The 16,477-nt window shown below is 51.9% G+C and overlaps 7 protein-coding genes across 7 annotated transcripts; 5 read left to right on the forward strand and 2 right to left on the reverse strand.

The window, feature by feature from the left end:
- Positions 1-1,451: 1,451 nt before the first annotated feature.
- Positions 1,452-2,881, forward strand: NECHADRAFT_92631 (uncharacterized protein; the record flags this gene model as incomplete). The annotated part of the gene is made up of 3 exons (XM_003051605.1): positions 1,452-1,721; positions 1,772-2,144; positions 2,196-2,881. 3 exons carry the CDS (start codon positions 1,452-1,454, stop codon positions 2,879-2,881), a joined length of 1,329 nt encoding a protein of 442 aa, XP_003051651.1.
- Positions 2,882-2,940: 59 nt separating this feature from the next.
- Positions 2,941-4,887, reverse strand: NECHADRAFT_78932 (uncharacterized protein; the record flags this gene model as incomplete). The annotated part of the gene is made up of 5 exons (XM_003052048.1): positions 2,941-3,599; positions 3,649-3,982; positions 4,065-4,592; positions 4,772-4,799; positions 4,856-4,887. 5 exons carry the CDS (start codon positions 4,885-4,887, stop codon positions 2,941-2,943), a joined length of 1,581 nt encoding a protein of 526 aa, XP_003052094.1.
- A 424-nt stretch (positions 4,888-5,311) lies between these two features.
- NECHADRAFT_38020 (uncharacterized protein) lies at positions 5,312-6,393 on the forward strand (the record flags this gene model as incomplete). The annotated part of the gene is made up of 3 exons (XM_003051606.1): positions 5,312-5,416; positions 5,466-5,744; positions 5,797-6,393. The coding sequence occupies 3 exons, from the start codon at positions 5,312-5,314 to the stop codon at positions 6,391-6,393; spliced, it is 981 nt and encodes a 326-aa protein (XP_003051652.1).
- A 383-nt stretch (positions 6,394-6,776) lies between these two features.
- NECHADRAFT_38358 (uncharacterized protein) lies at positions 6,777-8,321 on the reverse strand (the record flags this gene model as incomplete). Its single annotated transcript, XM_003052049.1, has 2 exons — positions 6,777-7,958; positions 8,010-8,321. 2 exons carry the CDS (start codon positions 8,319-8,321, stop codon positions 6,777-6,779), a joined length of 1,494 nt encoding a protein of 497 aa, XP_003052095.1.
- Positions 8,322-8,843: 522 nt separating this feature from the next.
- On the forward strand, positions 8,844-10,233 carry NECHADRAFT_38558 (uncharacterized protein; the record flags this gene model as incomplete). Its single annotated transcript, XM_003051607.1, has 5 exons — positions 8,844-9,058; positions 9,114-9,241; positions 9,294-9,453; positions 9,505-9,973; positions 10,027-10,233. 5 exons carry the CDS (start codon positions 8,844-8,846, stop codon positions 10,231-10,233), a joined length of 1,179 nt encoding a protein of 392 aa, XP_003051653.1.
- A 916-nt stretch (positions 10,234-11,149) lies between these two features.
- NECHADRAFT_78936 (uncharacterized protein) lies at positions 11,150-12,897 on the forward strand (the record flags this gene model as incomplete). The annotated part of the gene is made up of 4 exons (XM_003051608.1): positions 11,150-11,454; positions 11,511-11,715; positions 11,767-11,957; positions 12,012-12,897. The coding sequence occupies 4 exons, from the start codon at positions 11,150-11,152 to the stop codon at positions 12,895-12,897; spliced, it is 1,587 nt and encodes a 528-aa protein (XP_003051654.1).
- Positions 12,898-14,348: 1,451 nt separating this feature from the next.
- NECHADRAFT_92636 (uncharacterized protein) lies at positions 14,349-15,924 on the forward strand (the record flags this gene model as incomplete). The annotated part of the gene is made up of 2 exons (XM_003051609.1): positions 14,349-14,803; positions 14,856-15,924. The coding sequence occupies 2 exons, from the start codon at positions 14,349-14,351 to the stop codon at positions 15,922-15,924; spliced, it is 1,524 nt and encodes a 507-aa protein (XP_003051655.1).
- Positions 15,925-16,477: the final 553 nt, after the last annotated feature.

Genomic DNA, 16,477 nt, shown 5'->3' on the forward strand with positions numbered 1-16,477 from the left:
CCATGTGTGCGGGCTCAAAACAGTGGACCTAGGTTTCCGGTACATTACATTGTGCTAGGAGCCGGAACTATCCGTCGACTCTATTTCCAAAAGATGAATGCTCTAAAACATTGGTTGGTGTTTTTGGCAATCATGGTGTTCCGTGTAAGTAAAAGCAGGTGTTCTCACTACAACCGAGACACGCTGATCCACAGAGATGGATGCAATGATGATGAAACTAGAGGGCGATGGGCAGCTTGACCATGACGACAAGCGACTCATGTCATCAAGTACTCTGTACTGGCCATGGCAACCACAGCGGTGGCCTGGGACGCATGGCCCGTTTCCCGAGGTCATCACCAACGCTCTCACCAAATAGACGAAAACTAAAAACCGACAAAGCGCATGCAAGCTCACGACGGTGGCGAGAAGCTCTCCTCTCGGTTGTACCCTCGGTGTTGCATGTTTCACCGTCGACCGATGCAGATGCAAGGTACATGAGACAGCTCTGCGTGCTGGTCCGAGGCATCTCACTGGCTGCTTGCTGTGAATCCAGCTGGAAGGATGGAAACCTCTAGCGCGTGCTCCCTGCAGGTCGGGGGCATCAGCATTTTTTTCTTACAGCTGCTTTTCACCGAAGCGAGCTTTGATGGATTCTATTGTCGTCTGCAGCTAACGTGTAAGTATCCGTGAACCAGACGAAAGATGGTTAGAGTTATGCATGCAGCACGAGTCAAGGATGAATAGCAAACATGTTTAATCCGGCATCCGGCATCAATCCGAGTTGCTGCGTGTTGGCGAGATGGTTCCTTTCATTGTCCATCTGCTAACCTAGACTTCCAGCTGAGAATACTGCTCTTCCAACGCTCGGGCTCTGGCTGTTGACATAATTGGCTCTAAGACGAGGGTCAAGGCTGACAATCCCTGATGTCAAGTTAACTGCTAGATGAAGGTAAATACATTGAAGTCATCCTGACGTTGATTGAGAAGAAAATCCACAGCAGCAACTCCAACTCCTTCAAAGGAAATCAGTGCAATTTGGGGTTGAGTCCAAGACCCGAGGATGCAGCTCAACTCCCCGCAATTCCGCTGTCAACCCCGCACGTGCAGGGGTTGATTAAGCTCGATTCAGGCTGGCGTCTGGCAACAAAGTCGCACCTGACCTCTCCAAGATGGGGTCACTAGCTTAACAAACATCAACAAGTCATGCTTTCTCCTCCTGTCCGTTCTCATACGAGGACGTCAGGTGTATGTATCTGTCTGCTCACCTTGCCTCACCGACTGCCTCTTGTTGAATATTCTCCATTGACCGCTCAGACCGAATTCGCCAAGACTTGTTTTTTTCTGCCCCCTTCACTTACACGCGACATTGTTGGCCGCCGGGCCGCGTCTGTGTCTGTGAGGTCCCTGAGCAAAAGCTCCAGTTGCTTCAGCAGAACCTGACCTCCCTGCCAAAAATGACTTCATTCTCAATGACCGACAGCTCCTCGTCGCCATCCAACAGCTGGCCCCTGGATCAGTTTGTCCAGGATCCAGGATACCTCGCATACCAGGAGGAGCTGCGATGCCTCATCTTCAACACTGCCCAGACAGCTGCGCCTTCTCGCGAGTCATCCCCTGCCCCAGGGGAATATGGCCCACCCGATGAAGAGTTTGTGGCCCAGGCTCAGACAAAGGCCGCCCTCTCGTCTGGACGACGGTTAGAGTATCTGAAAAATTATGTTGCTCAAGTAGCTCCCTGGGTATGTTCATGTTTCGAGTGTTTGCGACGCTTGCTAATTGGTTCCTGTAGCTCGACATGTTTGACAGCAACAGAGCTTTCACTGTCCAGGTCCCGGTTCTCGCTCGCCGGTGCCCGGCTCTGCTCTACGCAATCCTCGCCTTGTCTGCGCGTCAGATGGAGCGAAAGGAGGCAAAGCAGCATTCTTTTGACAGCCTTGAGCTGTACCAGGAGGCTATTCGTCTTCTCAACCCTCTGCTCCAAGCCCGAGACCTGACCATCATCCCAATTTGCGTCATTCTCTGTTGTCTGGAAATGATGTCCGCAAGCCCCCAGGATTGGCGCCGGCATCTCGAGGGCTGTGCGGCCCTATTCGACGCGTTTGGTGTCAATGGTTTCAGTGGTGGACTCTTACAGGCCGTATTCTGGTGTTACGCAAGAATGGGTTCGCATTTCCTCATTGTCGTCTTTCTACTCTGATACTGACTCTCTCTAGACCTTTGCGGTGCTCTAATCTCCGACGGAACACAAGGCACCTTGGTCCCTCTGGACAAATGGCTCCCCCCTGGCGCAAATCCAGACTCAGCTGCCGACATCTTCCGGGACCACCGCTCGCCAGACATGCACGCCAATTACGCAGTCTACCTATGCTCCAAAGTCACAGAGCTCGTTGCTGACAGAACTCACTACGTTGAGCTTGGTGAGGACAACGGCTGTGATTCGGCCACCTTTGAGAGACGTTGGTTGCGGCTCTGGAACGACCTGCAGACCTGGGTGCAGGATCGGCCCTCAGAGGTCGTTCCGGTTCAATTCATCGAAAGCCGCCCGTTTCCCCAGATTCTTTTTGTCCACTGGGCAGGAATTTCCTCCAACCAGCTCTACCACACTGCCTGCACCCTCCTCCTGGGCTCGAAACCGCGGGAAGTCAAACTTGATGTGGGACCTACAGGATCTGCCATCTGGCATGCCAAGTGCATCTGCGGTATCTCTTTAACCAATCCGCACCAGGGGTGCCTCAACAATGCCATCCAACCCCTGTGGATTGCTGGCCGGCTTCTCAGCCACAAGTCAGAGCATCTTCTTCTCTCCAAGCTTATCCAAAGCATAGAGGCAATGACTGGCTGGGCAACTTGTTGGCGCATCGCAGATCTCGAAAATTCCTGGGGATACAAAGTTCGATGAGCGTCTAATGCCATCTCTTGCCTAATCTTGAGAGATATACTTTAGACTACGACAGCTCCTTAATCCGGCTGCCACTCATGGACTAGCTGCGCCGAGAGGGCGTTTACATTCCAACCCGTCAGAGATCCGATGCGGTCAATCCCACGCAGAATCGCATGCTGCTGGGGCTCATAGGTCATCCTCTTGGCGGCGAGATACAACGAGGCCAGAAGACTAAAGTCCCAGCTGGTTCGAGTGTCATTGTTCAAGCTGATGCCGCATATTCGCTGAGCGTGCCACAAGGGAGAGAGATACACCGACCGGCCGTGCTCCTTTGGAAGTGTTCGCGGCCGATTCTGGAGCAGCAGCAACATTGAGGTGTGATAGAGTTGGTTGGCCAAGACGGCCGCCCCATTGGTGAAGAGGACAAGAGGGAATAGTTGCTCATTGTCATCAATCTCCAGCATGGGCTTGAAATCTCGAGGACGGTTCGTGTACCACATTTTCAGAGCCTCGGAAAAGGATTTCCATCTCTGAGCGGCAGTCGGACGGATCATGCCAGGAGACGTTGCGACGTCGCCTCCGAAGCAGTAATTGAGGACCTGAGCGCATAGGATAACCGGTTCCCGATCGTATTTAAGAGATTCCCTGTATATTCCGTTCATGGGTGAAGAGGTCTCGAACGAGATGAGTGAGGGGATGGACACGGGGGAGCCGTTCATGAGGCCAACGCTAAGATCTAATTCTTGGTTAGCGATAGTGTACATTATCATCCGAGGCAAACTTACTGAGTCGTAGCATCATCCAAGAAGTAGCTAATGCGACAGAGGGATGCTGCTCCTGAAAAGAGGCCGAGTTTAAAGAATCAAAGCCCACGCTCTTGGATGGACTCTGCCATGAAGTTGGGGGAGTAATGAAATGTCGACGGAGGGCAATAAAAGCAAAAGTCAAGGCATTGCGTAAAATGTCGGTACTCGAGTTGTTTGGATCAGACGGTAAGATCAGTTGTTCCCCAAAGTCAGGTTCGACATGGCCTCCGAGGGTCGTCAGGGAGAGAGACAAAAGTGAGTCGAGAAGGGGAGCAGAGTCCATAGCGATGCGCGGTACCAAGAGGCCAAAGGTCTGTTTCGTGTCGCCAATATCCAACTATGAATAGGCTTGTTAGATGGTAGATTTGGTAGATTGATCAGAGAGATGTACGTACCCATGGAGCAATGTGATATCTGTAGTGTCGCAGCAGCTCAACTGCACGATCCTGGGGCATATGGAGACAATTGGGAAAGATCTCAGCCAGGGGCTTATCCCTCATGTCAAACTGGGTTGGAGTGGCATGGTGTTGGCCGTGGTTGGGAGACTCGAAAAAGCCTCCATTGGCAGTGACCTGGGAGGTGACGGAAGCTGATTGAGGAACATAGTGATCGTTCCCTAACGACAGCAGCCCATCGAGGGCAGTCTCATAGGCAGCATTGGATGGCGAGATGCCAATGGTGTAGCTGCTGGGATCCTGCAGTTCATGACTACCTGAAGCATGGGGAGAGGTGGCGCTATAATCTCCAAGACTGGGGCTGATCAATGCTGGAGGTTCAGGCTGCTGTTGGATGAGATTCTCCTTTGGGGATGCCGACTTTGGTTCAACAGGCGTGCTCAGCCTCTTCTCGGGCTCATTCGAGGTTGCTTCATCTTCCTGGAACTGAACACCAGGCTTGGCTGCAGTCGACTCTGGGACGACAAACTGCGAGGAAACAATGTGTCAGTGGGGATCAGGTGAAGCTTGGACTTGAGATGGCACGCACTCTCAATTTAGCATACGAGGGCTTTGCAGCTCGTGCAGGGTCTCCGGACGTTTTGGCATTCTTTTCGAGAAAGGATAACCGCGTGCCGTACTGACACTCGAAGCCGCCATCGACGCACCGCTGACAGGCTGGTTTCCCTTCGTCGCCTGATAAGTCGTGTTAGTGGTGTGCATTGCATTGGTACGGCGATCGATCATCTTACATTTTCGCCTGCGGACCCTGCACTTGAAACATCCCGTCCTCGTCCTTCTGAGGCGGGTCTTGGATACCGCATCCGTCATTATCGAGAAAAAGTTGGGGTGCACAAAAAAAATGTGGGATGAGGGAAAGGGAAGAGTGTGTGGGTGAAGCCAAAGTGGGAAACTTGAAGCATTTGGGTATTTTCCCACACGCGGGGGAGCCGGGGTCAGCCGACGTTGCTCCTTGGGGAAAGGCGAGACGCTTCTAGCGCGAGTCAAGGTGACGAGTCAGGAATTGTTTAGCGCCTTGACCGACCGGGGTACCTGACTCGGTCTGTCGCTTCATCATGGAGGGGCAGCATCATCGAAGCGGGGAGAAGGGAAGGGGACGAGAATAAGAGAGGAGGAGGGAAGGTTTTTTTTTGTGACAAGTTCATACTCACTCTCTTTACTTTCTATCATCTCTCACAGATCTCACAATGGCTCCCTCTACTATTAAGCTCGCCTCCGGGCACGAGATGCCCCTTGTTGGCTTTGGCCTCTGGAAGGTCCCTGCCGACCAGGCTGCCGAGACTGTCTACAACGTATGTGCTTCAATTGAATTGCCCTCAAATATGCTGACAAGCTCTACAGGCCATCAAGGCTGGTTACCGACTCTTCGACGGAGCGTACGACTACCAGAACGAGAAGGAGGCCGGCGAGGGTATCAAGCGCGCCATCAGCGAGGGCCTCGTCAAGCGTGAGGACATCTTTGTCACCACCAAGCTCTGGAACAACTACCACAAGCGCGAGCATGCCCTGGCCATGGCCAAGCTCCAGAACGAGGCCTGGGGTCTCGGATACATTGATCTTTACCTGATCCACTTCCCCGTCTCTCTCGAGTACATTGACCCTGCTACTCGACGATTCCCCGTGAGTTGTGTTGAACGGCTTTTTGAGCACAAGGACTAATGACATTACTTAGGCTTGGTGGATGGATGAGCAGGGCACCGTCAAGCCCGACAACACTCCTATCCGCGAGACATGGGAGGCTCTCGAGACCGTCGTCGACGAGGGCATTGCCAGGTCCATCGGCGTCTCCAACTTCCAGGCTCAGTCCCTCTACGATCTCCAGCGATACGCCCGCCACCCCGTGTCTTCCCTCCAGATCGAGCACCACCCCTACCTCGTCCAGCCCGACCTGATCGCCATGGCCCAGGAGAACAAGATTGCCGTGACAGCCTACTCCTCTTTCGGCCCTCAGAGCTTCAAGGAGCTCCCCGGCATCTTCTCCAAGAGAGCCCACGGCGCCGAGCCCCTCCTCGAGGCCGAGCTCATCAAGGGCTTTGCCGACAAGTACAGCAAGACCCCCGCCCAGATCCTCCTCCGCTGGGCCACCCAACGCGGCATTGCCGTCATCCCCAAGTCCAACAACCCCAATCGTCTCGCCCAGAACCTTGACGTTGTGGCGTTCGACCTCACCTCGGACGAGCTCGAGAGCATCTCTGCCCTGGACCGCGGTCTGCGATTCAACGATCCCGGCTTCTACCTGCCCAACTACCCCCTGCGCATCTTTGCTTAGAAAGCTACAGGTTGGCTTTGCATGGGGAATGAGTATATAAGATCAAAAAGTAATGAGATAGACGTCAAATAGAAATGAAATACCACAAACTGAGAATCAACATGATCTACTGTGCCTGGGTGTGTTGAGTTGGCATTTAACGTACATGTGATTCTTATCTATGAGCAGTGAAAATTGTGGTATGCATCTTGTAGATAATATGCACTGAAGTCTGTTGATACACATGTGCCTATAATCTGCTTCCCTGGTCAAGCTGCGTCATGCAAGCCCCTGACAGTGGTGTAGGACACCATTACGAGTATTTATCATAAAACTGACATGTTTAATCTGTGATGGAATCATAGTTACGAAAATTCGTATTATTCTACTAAATCTACTTAATTCTATGCGGCAACAACATCGCCGATAGCCTCTCGAGGTGCCTGACCACCCTTGAGGTCCTTGTTCGTTGTCTGAATGATGACTCTCCTATAACTCGTCAAGCTCGGCGTCCCTGAGTCCGTCACCTCAAGAATAATATGCAGGACCTGACCCTTGGCGATGGCCGCTCTGCTAAGAAGCTCAACACAGCACTGCTCCGGAGGAGGAAGCGTCACATCAACAATCTTGTCGTTACCATCCTTATTCTCAATCTTGGTACCGTCCACCTCGAAGAATGTCGCCCATTGAGATGCACTGGGATCGCGGTACTGCCACCATTTGTATGTGAGCTTGTCTCCATCAGGATCATACGTTCCAGTGGCGTCGAGCGTGATGGTGGAACCAGCCTCGGCGGAGATGTAGATGGGCGACGTGCCTGACGAGCCGTTGAGGGTGATGATGGGGTGGTGGTTGGCCGATGAAAGCGAGGGTGAGAGCGTCCATTGGATTCTGGCGGCAAAATCGTTTTGGTATGCGTCTCGCCAGCGCCAGATGGTTGCATGGTTGGACTGGTATAGCTTCCCGTCCTTACCCACTACCTTGTCGCAGGCGTCGCTATAGTGCTTGCTTCCGAGACCAGCCTCGCTGATGTCAGTGAGCAGGTAACGACCTCCCCAAGAGCCGTATTCAGGATGCTCTGAGACGCCCAGACCGTTCTGGATGAGGTATAAGAAGGTAGGAGTATCACCCTCAGGGATAAACATATAGTTGGGGTACGCAGAGCCCAAAGGACCGATCTGAACATTCTCCTTGAACCACTCCTTGGTAAGCTTGGAAAAGTCAGGACCGCCCTGATCAAAGCCATAAAACTCGTCGCCAGAGATACCAGTCCAAGCAGCCATGCCGTACTGGTTCCACGCGTGGACCGACGAGATGTAAAAGATGTCGGGAAAGGTGTTGCGGATCCAAGCGCCCGTGTCGTCCTGGTCCGAGATGGTGTAGACCCTCAGCCTCGAGCGTATGGCGGCGAACTCGGCCTCGGGGATGGAGTGCTTGAGCTTGAAGAGGACCTGGGCGAGGACGTTTGTGCCGCCCCAGACTAGGATCCAGAGGGGATCTTGTGATGGGGCTTTGACTCGCTCGAGGAGGAGTTCGCTGCCTTCGCTGAGGGGGATGTCATGGCCGATAGCTTTGAAGCCGTAGACCTGAGGGTGTCAATGGTTGAATTAGGTTATGCAGGGGAATAAGTGGCTTACTGGAGGTCCAGGCTTGATGATGCTCTTCAGGTACTCGGCGGTAGGGTATTGAAAGTCTGGGTGGGCATGTTTGTTGAGGTTATCGACAGCGCCCGCATATGCATCAACAATCTTGTGCATATCCTGCGGACACACCTTGGTCTTCATCCATGTCGATGTGCATGCGACGAGACCTTCGGTATTGAACTGGTTTGAGTACAAGAGGTATCGCACCAGCGACTCCGCATCGTCGGGTTCATTAGAGATGTCAGAGACGATGAAGACGCGGGGCTTGGAGGGGAAGAATTGGAGCTTTGCTGTGTCGGTAGCCATGATGTCTGTGGTGCTTTGAATGAGACTATACGTTCTACTTTGATTCGTATCATGGCATCCTAGGTCATCATTATATCCCATCACCGACCGCGCTCTTCGGACTCCGTCATACACGTCTAGTACCTCCTCTTCCGAAGTTGAACCTAGCATCTCATGACTTTGCCGAAAGAGGAATGTCTAAGCACCAATTCCCCAGCTTGTGGAGATGGACAGGGGTCGGGTGCTGGTGTGGAGAGAGAGTGGACCATGTCGACGGGGGTTGTTTCTTTTGCGTCTTCTCGAAGTGGAAGGGCGATGCACTCGACGGGGAGACCAGGTGATGCGCAGAGACTATGGAGACCTTGCCTACATGCAGTAATTATGCGAAGAGCACACTCGGCTGTGCTTGTCGATAAGTTATTGGGGCGGATCATGATAGCAGAGGAGGCGACGACGATGTGGTGATTTTCCTTCTCTCTTTTAACCCTTTTCTTTGCTTTCTCCCTCTTTTCCCTCCTTCAACAGACAATCATTCAAACAAAAATGTGCTCCATCTCAGAATCCAAACCCGTCACCAATGGCGAGCTCAAGCTCAAGCTCAACGGCACCTCCCCCCAGTCCGAGCTTCTGCAGGCGCCTCTCCCGAACCCCTCGTTGCAGGTAACAGCCGATCACAACCTCAAGAGGGTCGATGCGCCCGTCTATGCGCCCAAGGCCGGCGAGGTGCTGCTTCATGTCAAGGCCACTGGCATCTGCGGGTATGCGGCGCGATTCCCTGTTGATGACTGAAAAATATTAATTTGGCCGTTGTAGTTCCGATGTTCACTTTTGGAAGACGGGATGTATCGGTTCGCTCGTTTTTGAAGGTGATTGTATCATTGGACATGAGGCTGCTGGTGTTGTGATTCGATGCGGAGAGGGCGTCACCAACCTCAAGCCTGGTAAGTAATAATACTGTGATAGACTTCTGGATCACCAATTGACCATTTTTAGGTGATCGCGTTGCTGTTGAGCCTGGTGTACCCTGCGGAAACTGCTTCCTCTGCCTCGACGGCCGATACAACCTCTGCGAAGATGTCCAGTTCTCAGGCGTCTACCCCTACGCTGGAACCCTTCAGCGCTACAAGGTCCATCCCGCCAAGTGGCTTCACAAGTGAGTTTCTTCTCCTAACCTCCAGCTAACAATTTCTAACAATGCGCCCAGGCTCCCCGACAACGTCTCCTTCGCTGAAGGCGCCCTCCTCGAGCCTCTGAGCGTCGTCCTCCACGGCATCAACTCTGCCCCCATCACCCTCGGAACACCCGTCGTCGTCTGCGGAGCTGGCCCCATCGGTCTCCTCGCCCTCGCCGCCGCCCGTGCCTCTGGCGCATACCCCCTCGTCATCACAGACGTCGAGCCCAAGCGCCTGGCTTTCGCCAAGGAGATGGTTCCCTCGGCTATTACCTACCAGGTTGACATTACCAAGTCCTCCGAGGAGAACGGCAAGGCTGTGAGAAAGCTGTTTGGAGAGACTGAGTATGTTCAGCCGCGCGTTGCGCTTGAGTGTACTGGTGTGGAGAGCAGTGTCACTTCGGCGGCTTATATGGTGCGGAGAGGAGGTATCCTGATGGTTGTCGGTGTTGGAAGGGCCATCATGAACAACCTGCCATTCATGCACCTGTCTCTGGCCGAGGTATGTTTCTTTTCAGTCTGTTCAACCGACAACTCAAAGCTAACACGCAACAGATCCAACTCCGATTCATCAACCGATACAAGGACACCTGGCCAGCCGGAATCGCCTGCATCGAGGGAGGTCTAATCGACGTCAAGAAGTTGGTGTCGCACGTCTTCCCTCTGGAGCAGGCCCTCGAAGGTCTGACTTTCTCGTCGGACCTCAAGAACGGCAGCATCAAGGTTCAGATTGTTGACGAGACTGAGACGACGTATTTCTGATGGGAAGGTCTTTAATGAGAATAAGAACGAGAATGAGCATGAGCATATAGAAAAAGCGAGAGTGTTGTTGTGTTTTGTTTTTATAAGTTTTAGTTAGCATCGACTAGAGTGTATAGACATTTCGCGTGCCTAGAGTGCCTATTCAACGTCAAATCTATGTCTTTAGTATGCCTACAAGTGTCAATTGAGGGTTAACTGTGACGTATAGTTGCTGTTTCTTGTCACCAGTCATGTTCCATTTCTGCAACTCCATGCATGAACGGCTTCTACCAACAACGGTCAATCGTGTATAGCTCTCGGGTCATGTTAGTCAACGTCCGCTTCACCATGAACCAATATCACTAATCATTGGTAAACGCGTACGTTACGCAATAGACCTTGTCTGTGCTCTACATCGGATCATGTTGAAATAGTTGCTCCGCAATTACACCGCCGCTTAAGCTTTCCATCCCGCTTTCACAATATCTGCTGAACCCGTGCCACGAGAACAAGGAATAAAAAAAACGCACCTCATTGACGACGTAACCCGTCTTAACGAGAAAACGTCCTCATCAGGAACCTAGATCCCCTGTACGAGTTGCGGACCCATCTGCCGTCCCACAGGTGCCGGCTCGCGTGGCCTCGCCCAGACCCTTTGCCAGTCTCGATCAGGCACTTCTAGACGCCCATCGGCCGAAACTATACTCAAGATGGTGTCGTCCGGGCCCCGAACTTTAACCACGGCGCCGGGGTCGGAAACTTGGAAAAGTCACGCTGCCCGTGGGGAGATTTGCAAAACCCCAGATTCAGCTTGTTCCCGGGATTCTGGGGTAATTATATAAGACAGACCAAGAATGCCCTTCTGAAATCTGAATCATCACCACCACCGCTCTCAAGAGCAATTCTTTCTAATATCAAATCAATTCATCCCTTCACAATGACGGCTAATCTCGAAAAGACGGGTGCCGAGCACTTTGACGGCGAGAACAATGATCTCGCCCACCTGGCCAACCAGGAGGAGCACGAGATGGGCAAGATCGAGTCCATCAGAAAGTACCCCCTAGCTTTCCTCTGGTCCATCTACGCCGTCTGGTGTATCCTGCTCGTGTCCTTTGAGAACCAGGCTGCCGGTAACATTATCGGTATCCCCGAGTTTCGAAAGGACTTTGGATACAATTATAACGGCAACTGGGTGCTTCAGGCCGATTGGCAGAGCGCTTTCCAGGGCGGTCCTGTTGCTTCGTAAGTCTATATCCTTCTCCCATGTAGAGTCGTTTTTCTGACTTTTGAAACTGCAGAGGTATCATCGGTGCTCTTGGCTGCGGTGCCGTCGCCGATTGGCTAGGCCGTCGCGCCGTCATCATCATCTGCCTCGTTATCACTTATGCTGCCATCACCATGGAATTCGTTGCTACCACCAATGCCGTCTTCTTTGGTGGCAAGTTCCTCAATGGCTTTGCTGTTGGTGCTCTGGCTTCCGTGACTGTGTCATATATCGGAGAGGTACGAATAATGTCAAGTACTGTTTGTGTCAAGTCAATTAACAGCCAATAGATTACCCCCATGGCCCTCCGAGGTATGCTCACCTGTCTGTCCGCCCTCGCCTACACCCTCGGCCCCTTTGCCGTCTCCCTTATCGTCAATGAGACGGGCACATACGACAGCCGCTGGGCGTACAGGGCCGTCTTCTGCGCTCAGTACGGCTTTGCAGTCGTCTCCACCATTTTCGTCTTTTTCATGCCCGAGTAAGTCTCGAGACCAAAAACTGGAGACATCCATCACTAACGTTTGGCTTCCAGATCCCCATGGTGGCTCGTTTCCAAGGGCCAACAAGATCGCGCCCTCAAGTCGCTCGCCCGCCTCGGAAGCAAGGGTGAGGAGGGCCAGAAGCGTCTTGCCGCCATCAACAAGACCCTTGAGGAGATCAAGGCCGAGACCGCGGGTGCCACATACTTTGAGTGTTTCCGCAAGTCCAACCTCCGTCGAACCATCATCTCGATCGCCCCCCTGTGCATTCAATCCCTCTCGGGTATCATGTTTGCCGCTTCGTATGCGACCTACTACATTCAGCTTGCCGGATACACAACCAGCGAGAGTTTCAAGCTTCAGATTGTGCAGCAGGCCATCTCCATGATTGGAAACATCATGTCTTGGTATCTGGTCGACCGCATGGGCCGCCGCAACCTCACCTTCTACGGTCTGCTCATCCTCACCGTCATCCTCTTCGTCATGGCAGCTCTGGCTACCGTCGCAACCCCCGGAGCCATCAAGGGTACAGTGGCTATGATTATGCTGTACTGCTGGTGGTACAACGTCACCATCGGAGCCACAGCCTATACCGTTCTGTGCGAGGTGTCAACCTCCCGTCTGCGTGTCAAGACTGTCGCCATCGGTCTGGCAGCTCAGAACGCTCTCAACATGATGTGGAGTTTCGTCCTGCCCTTCATGTTTAACCCGGACAAGGCCAACATGGGAGCCAAGGTCGGTTTCGTCTTTGGTGGTCTGGCTGTCATCAGCCTCGTCTTCCTGTGGTTCTATCTCCCCGAGACCGCCAACCGAACCTACGAGGAACTCGATGAGATGTTCACCAAGGGTGTCCCAGCCAGGAAGTTCAAGGAATATAAGCCTGATGCTCAGGCCAACGGCGAAGCTGTCAAGACAGCTTATGATGCTGATGCGAAATGAGAAGAATAAAAAGATAGATCGGTATGATAGATCGGTACGAGAAAGGCCATGTTGCTTGACGAATTACCGATAAAACTTGTATGATGACGAGTTATTCCCTTCAACTGTGGCTGTGCCATCCATAGCCAGATATATGTTACGCTTCTTTGCGGACTTGACCACATAGAATTTAACGCAAATGTCCCCCAATCATATTTGATCACTGGCTTCGTCCTATGTTGAATATTCCTGTGACTTTAGTTAGCTGGATGTCTAAGTGTGTCCTTATCCGTTCTCGAAACGAGTTCCTTGAAGAGTTATAGGGTAGTCAACAGTAGACCCTGGTATTGCATGCAACGCTCATAGTTGTGAAATCATAGTAATCAGACCGAGTCAACTTAACACTGGCAGACTAGCCAAAATCTCGTTGCGACGGATATATGGTGTAAGCAACGGTAGAAATTGCACAGATGTTTTTGTTTGGTATAGGTATGGTGCATTGACTTGACTTTTCTATTGGTGATTAGTCGCATTTATGATCGTGAAACCCAAGCCGACTTGTCACCACTATCTATCTCCATTTGGAGGCAAAAATCGGATCCAGGGAAAAGGGAGATGGATCCTGACAAAATGTTTAGTACATTGTTATTGCAATTTGATAGACGTACACACATGATGGAGATGCAAGCGTTGGCTCCAGCCATGGTGATCAAGACAGTGGATGCCTCAGGCACAGACATTCACCGGTCAAGCCACCAAGACAAGCCCACCGCCACCTTTCAACGGCCAAGAGAATATCTCAACTTGAACTCTACACTTTGGCCAGCATAAAACATCATGGCTTTTATCAAGGCAACACAAACAATGTCGCCGTTCGAGCAATGCCTCGCTCCCGCTTACGCTCCCGCGCCAGCGCCAGCCTGTTCATGTCTAACGGTCCAATCCCAAGGCCGCGCCGATGCTACTAAGCCTCCATGACCCTAGTCTACAGCGCTTGGGCTTGGATATTATGGGTGTGCTGACGTCGCAGAGGCCCATCTGACATGAAATCCTTCCCTCTACCTGCCCAGTAAGGCTGCTTACTTGCTTGTTGCCTATGCGCGAAACCTGAGAGGCTGTGGCGCATACTCTCGGCAGCTCCAGCTCAGTCAGACTCGTCACTCCCTCCACAAGGCAATTCAGCTCACGAGACCACCTGGACTGGCAGCCTCGTTATTGTTTCCGTCTTGTCTTGTTGCATGTGAAGGAAATACCGCCTTACGCCTTGTACGGGATCTCTTTCCGAGGTTGCTTTATCTATCCTCGTTTCGACCCTGGTTGATCTTTAAATTTATTTTCACAACCTCCATACCCAGCGACTCCCCAACCTCTCTCCACTGGGAATCGCTATCGCCTGGGCCTCCATCCTTCATGGCAACCAACTGTCGCTTCTGCTGAATCTTTTCATCGCATCATCACACTGGATTGTCAAAATGGGCACGACAACTGAGTACTTTCGCTCTCAGATTGGAGAAGCGTCCGTAATCGACTATTCACACACTGATTTCCCATGGAAACTCTTTGTCAAAGATGTCTACTACTTTTTCGTCTACATCTGGGCTCTGCCTTGGATCGTCTGGCCCATGTACCCTTTTGGATCCAAGGAATTCGATGAACTCTACCCAACTCCGCAGAACCTCTTTTGCGTCCTTGTCCATCTAGTCCTGGCCATCTTACAGCTAGCTTTCATCCTTGCCTTGCCTTTTTCGGTGGTCTTGCCAGTTTGGATGGCGGTGGCGGGTATTGCTGCGTTTATGGTTCTCAATTCGCTTCTTTGCCGACTGTTGAACGGTACTAAGGACACGTACAACTCGGAAGAAAAGTACGCCAAGGCCCTGCCTGAACATGGGCATGAGCAGTGGATTTTCCTAAACGGTGTTGCTGTCGGGTAAGTATATTCTAGATGCTCTACTTAATACCAATGCTAACCACTCTCCCAGAGAACATTGGATGCAGGCAAATCTGAATCGTCTAGCTCTCACCTTTGGCCGTCCCATACTCGGAGTTCACAACCGAACTTCTGGAGTCATTTTTGATGTTTTCGAGTGTCTAATTCAGCGTAATTTTGGCTACGCAACTGGAGATGTTCGAATCTGCTTCAAGATTCTTAAAGATGTCTTGTACGACCCTAGCAAGTCCAAGGTCATCTTCATCCTGCACTCTCAAGGAGGAATCGAGGGTGGCTTGGTTCTCGACTGGTTGCTTCAGGAGCTGCCGCAGGATCTACTGTCTAAACTCGAAGTCTACACTTTTGGCAACGCCGCGAACCACTTCAACAACCCGCATCGTCACAGATCTTCGCAAGCCCTTTCGTCGCTCAAACCCCTGTCTGCCATGAGTACCGTACTCACCGAGACAACCATCGACTCTCCCACCAGTATTCCTCAAGACACCAAGAAAGGCTTGAACGTCAGCATCCCTAGCCTCCCCAAGAAAGAACATTCCGTGGCGTCATCTACACGCTCCTTCTCAGCCGCGAAAGACCGTGCATTGAGCCATGTCGAGCACTATTGCCATGGTACAGATTTCGTATCGATCTGGGGAATTCTGCATTTTGCGACTAACCGGATGGGGTCCCACGACCTGCCGCGCTTTCAAGGTCGACTCTTTTCTAGAGCCAACGGCAAGGGGGGTCATCAGATGAACCAGCACTACCTCGAGGGCATGTTCCCCCTCAAGATGGACCCCAAGACCGGAGAGTATAACGGCGCCGACGAAGAAAATGAGTTCATGAATGAAGTGATCAAGGTTGGCCAGGAGGGCGAGACCTCGGCCAACGCCCGTGAAGCATTTGAGATTAGCTGGGCCGGCACACAAGGTTTCGGAACTGGAGAGATTTCGACACCAGTGGAAGTGCACGGGGTCTCAAGTAAGGAAAAGTTGAGACGTAGCGAAGTGCGTGTGAAGGATGTCAGTCGTCTTTGGGCGTACAGGAATGGTCAGAGTCCCGTGGAGATACCCCCTATGCTGATAACCGAGAATGGTGTCCCGCGAACAGCCACCTTGTAGGGCTGTGGAAGGCACCGCGCGGGTGTGTATGGGAACATGAAGGCGTTGCGACGAAGTCACAAGTGAAGTCTACAAGGTTGTATATGCTTGTAGTTGTGAGATGGCAAGGGTTCAGGCATTGTTAGGGCGTTATTGTTTGTGGCGTGTATCGCCTCTTTCATATATCAATTCAACTTGTGAGTTTGGGGTTCTCCCAAAATGATATGACACCCACATTGGATATTTCAAGCTTATCAACATTCCTTTCGCTTATTGTGATCCATATCGCCCCTTATGGGTCTTCCCCAGGTCGCCTCTTATCCCCATACTCCAGATTATCGTCAATCACACATGAAACCCCGCCTCCGCCTCCGCAATCTCAGTCTTTATCTTTATTAAGTGGTTCCAAGTGATCTTCAAGCAGTTCATCCATCTCACCGGTATCGTGAAAGGTTCACCTCCAAGGCCTGCTCAACCAACTAAAGACACCAGAACCACACGTGATGCTCAGCCCTACGACGAAGGATTTCAACGAAAATCACGTGCTTAGAAGAAAAAGAAAATAAAAGAGAAT

The sequence above is a fragment of the Fusarium vanettenii genome (assembly GCF_000151355.1).
Source record: "Fusarium vanettenii 77-13-4 chromosome 4 genomic scaffold NECHAsca_3_chr4_2_0, whole genome shotgun sequence".
NCBI lineage: Eukaryota > Fungi > Ascomycota > Sordariomycetes > Hypocreales > Nectriaceae > Fusarium > Fusarium vanettenii.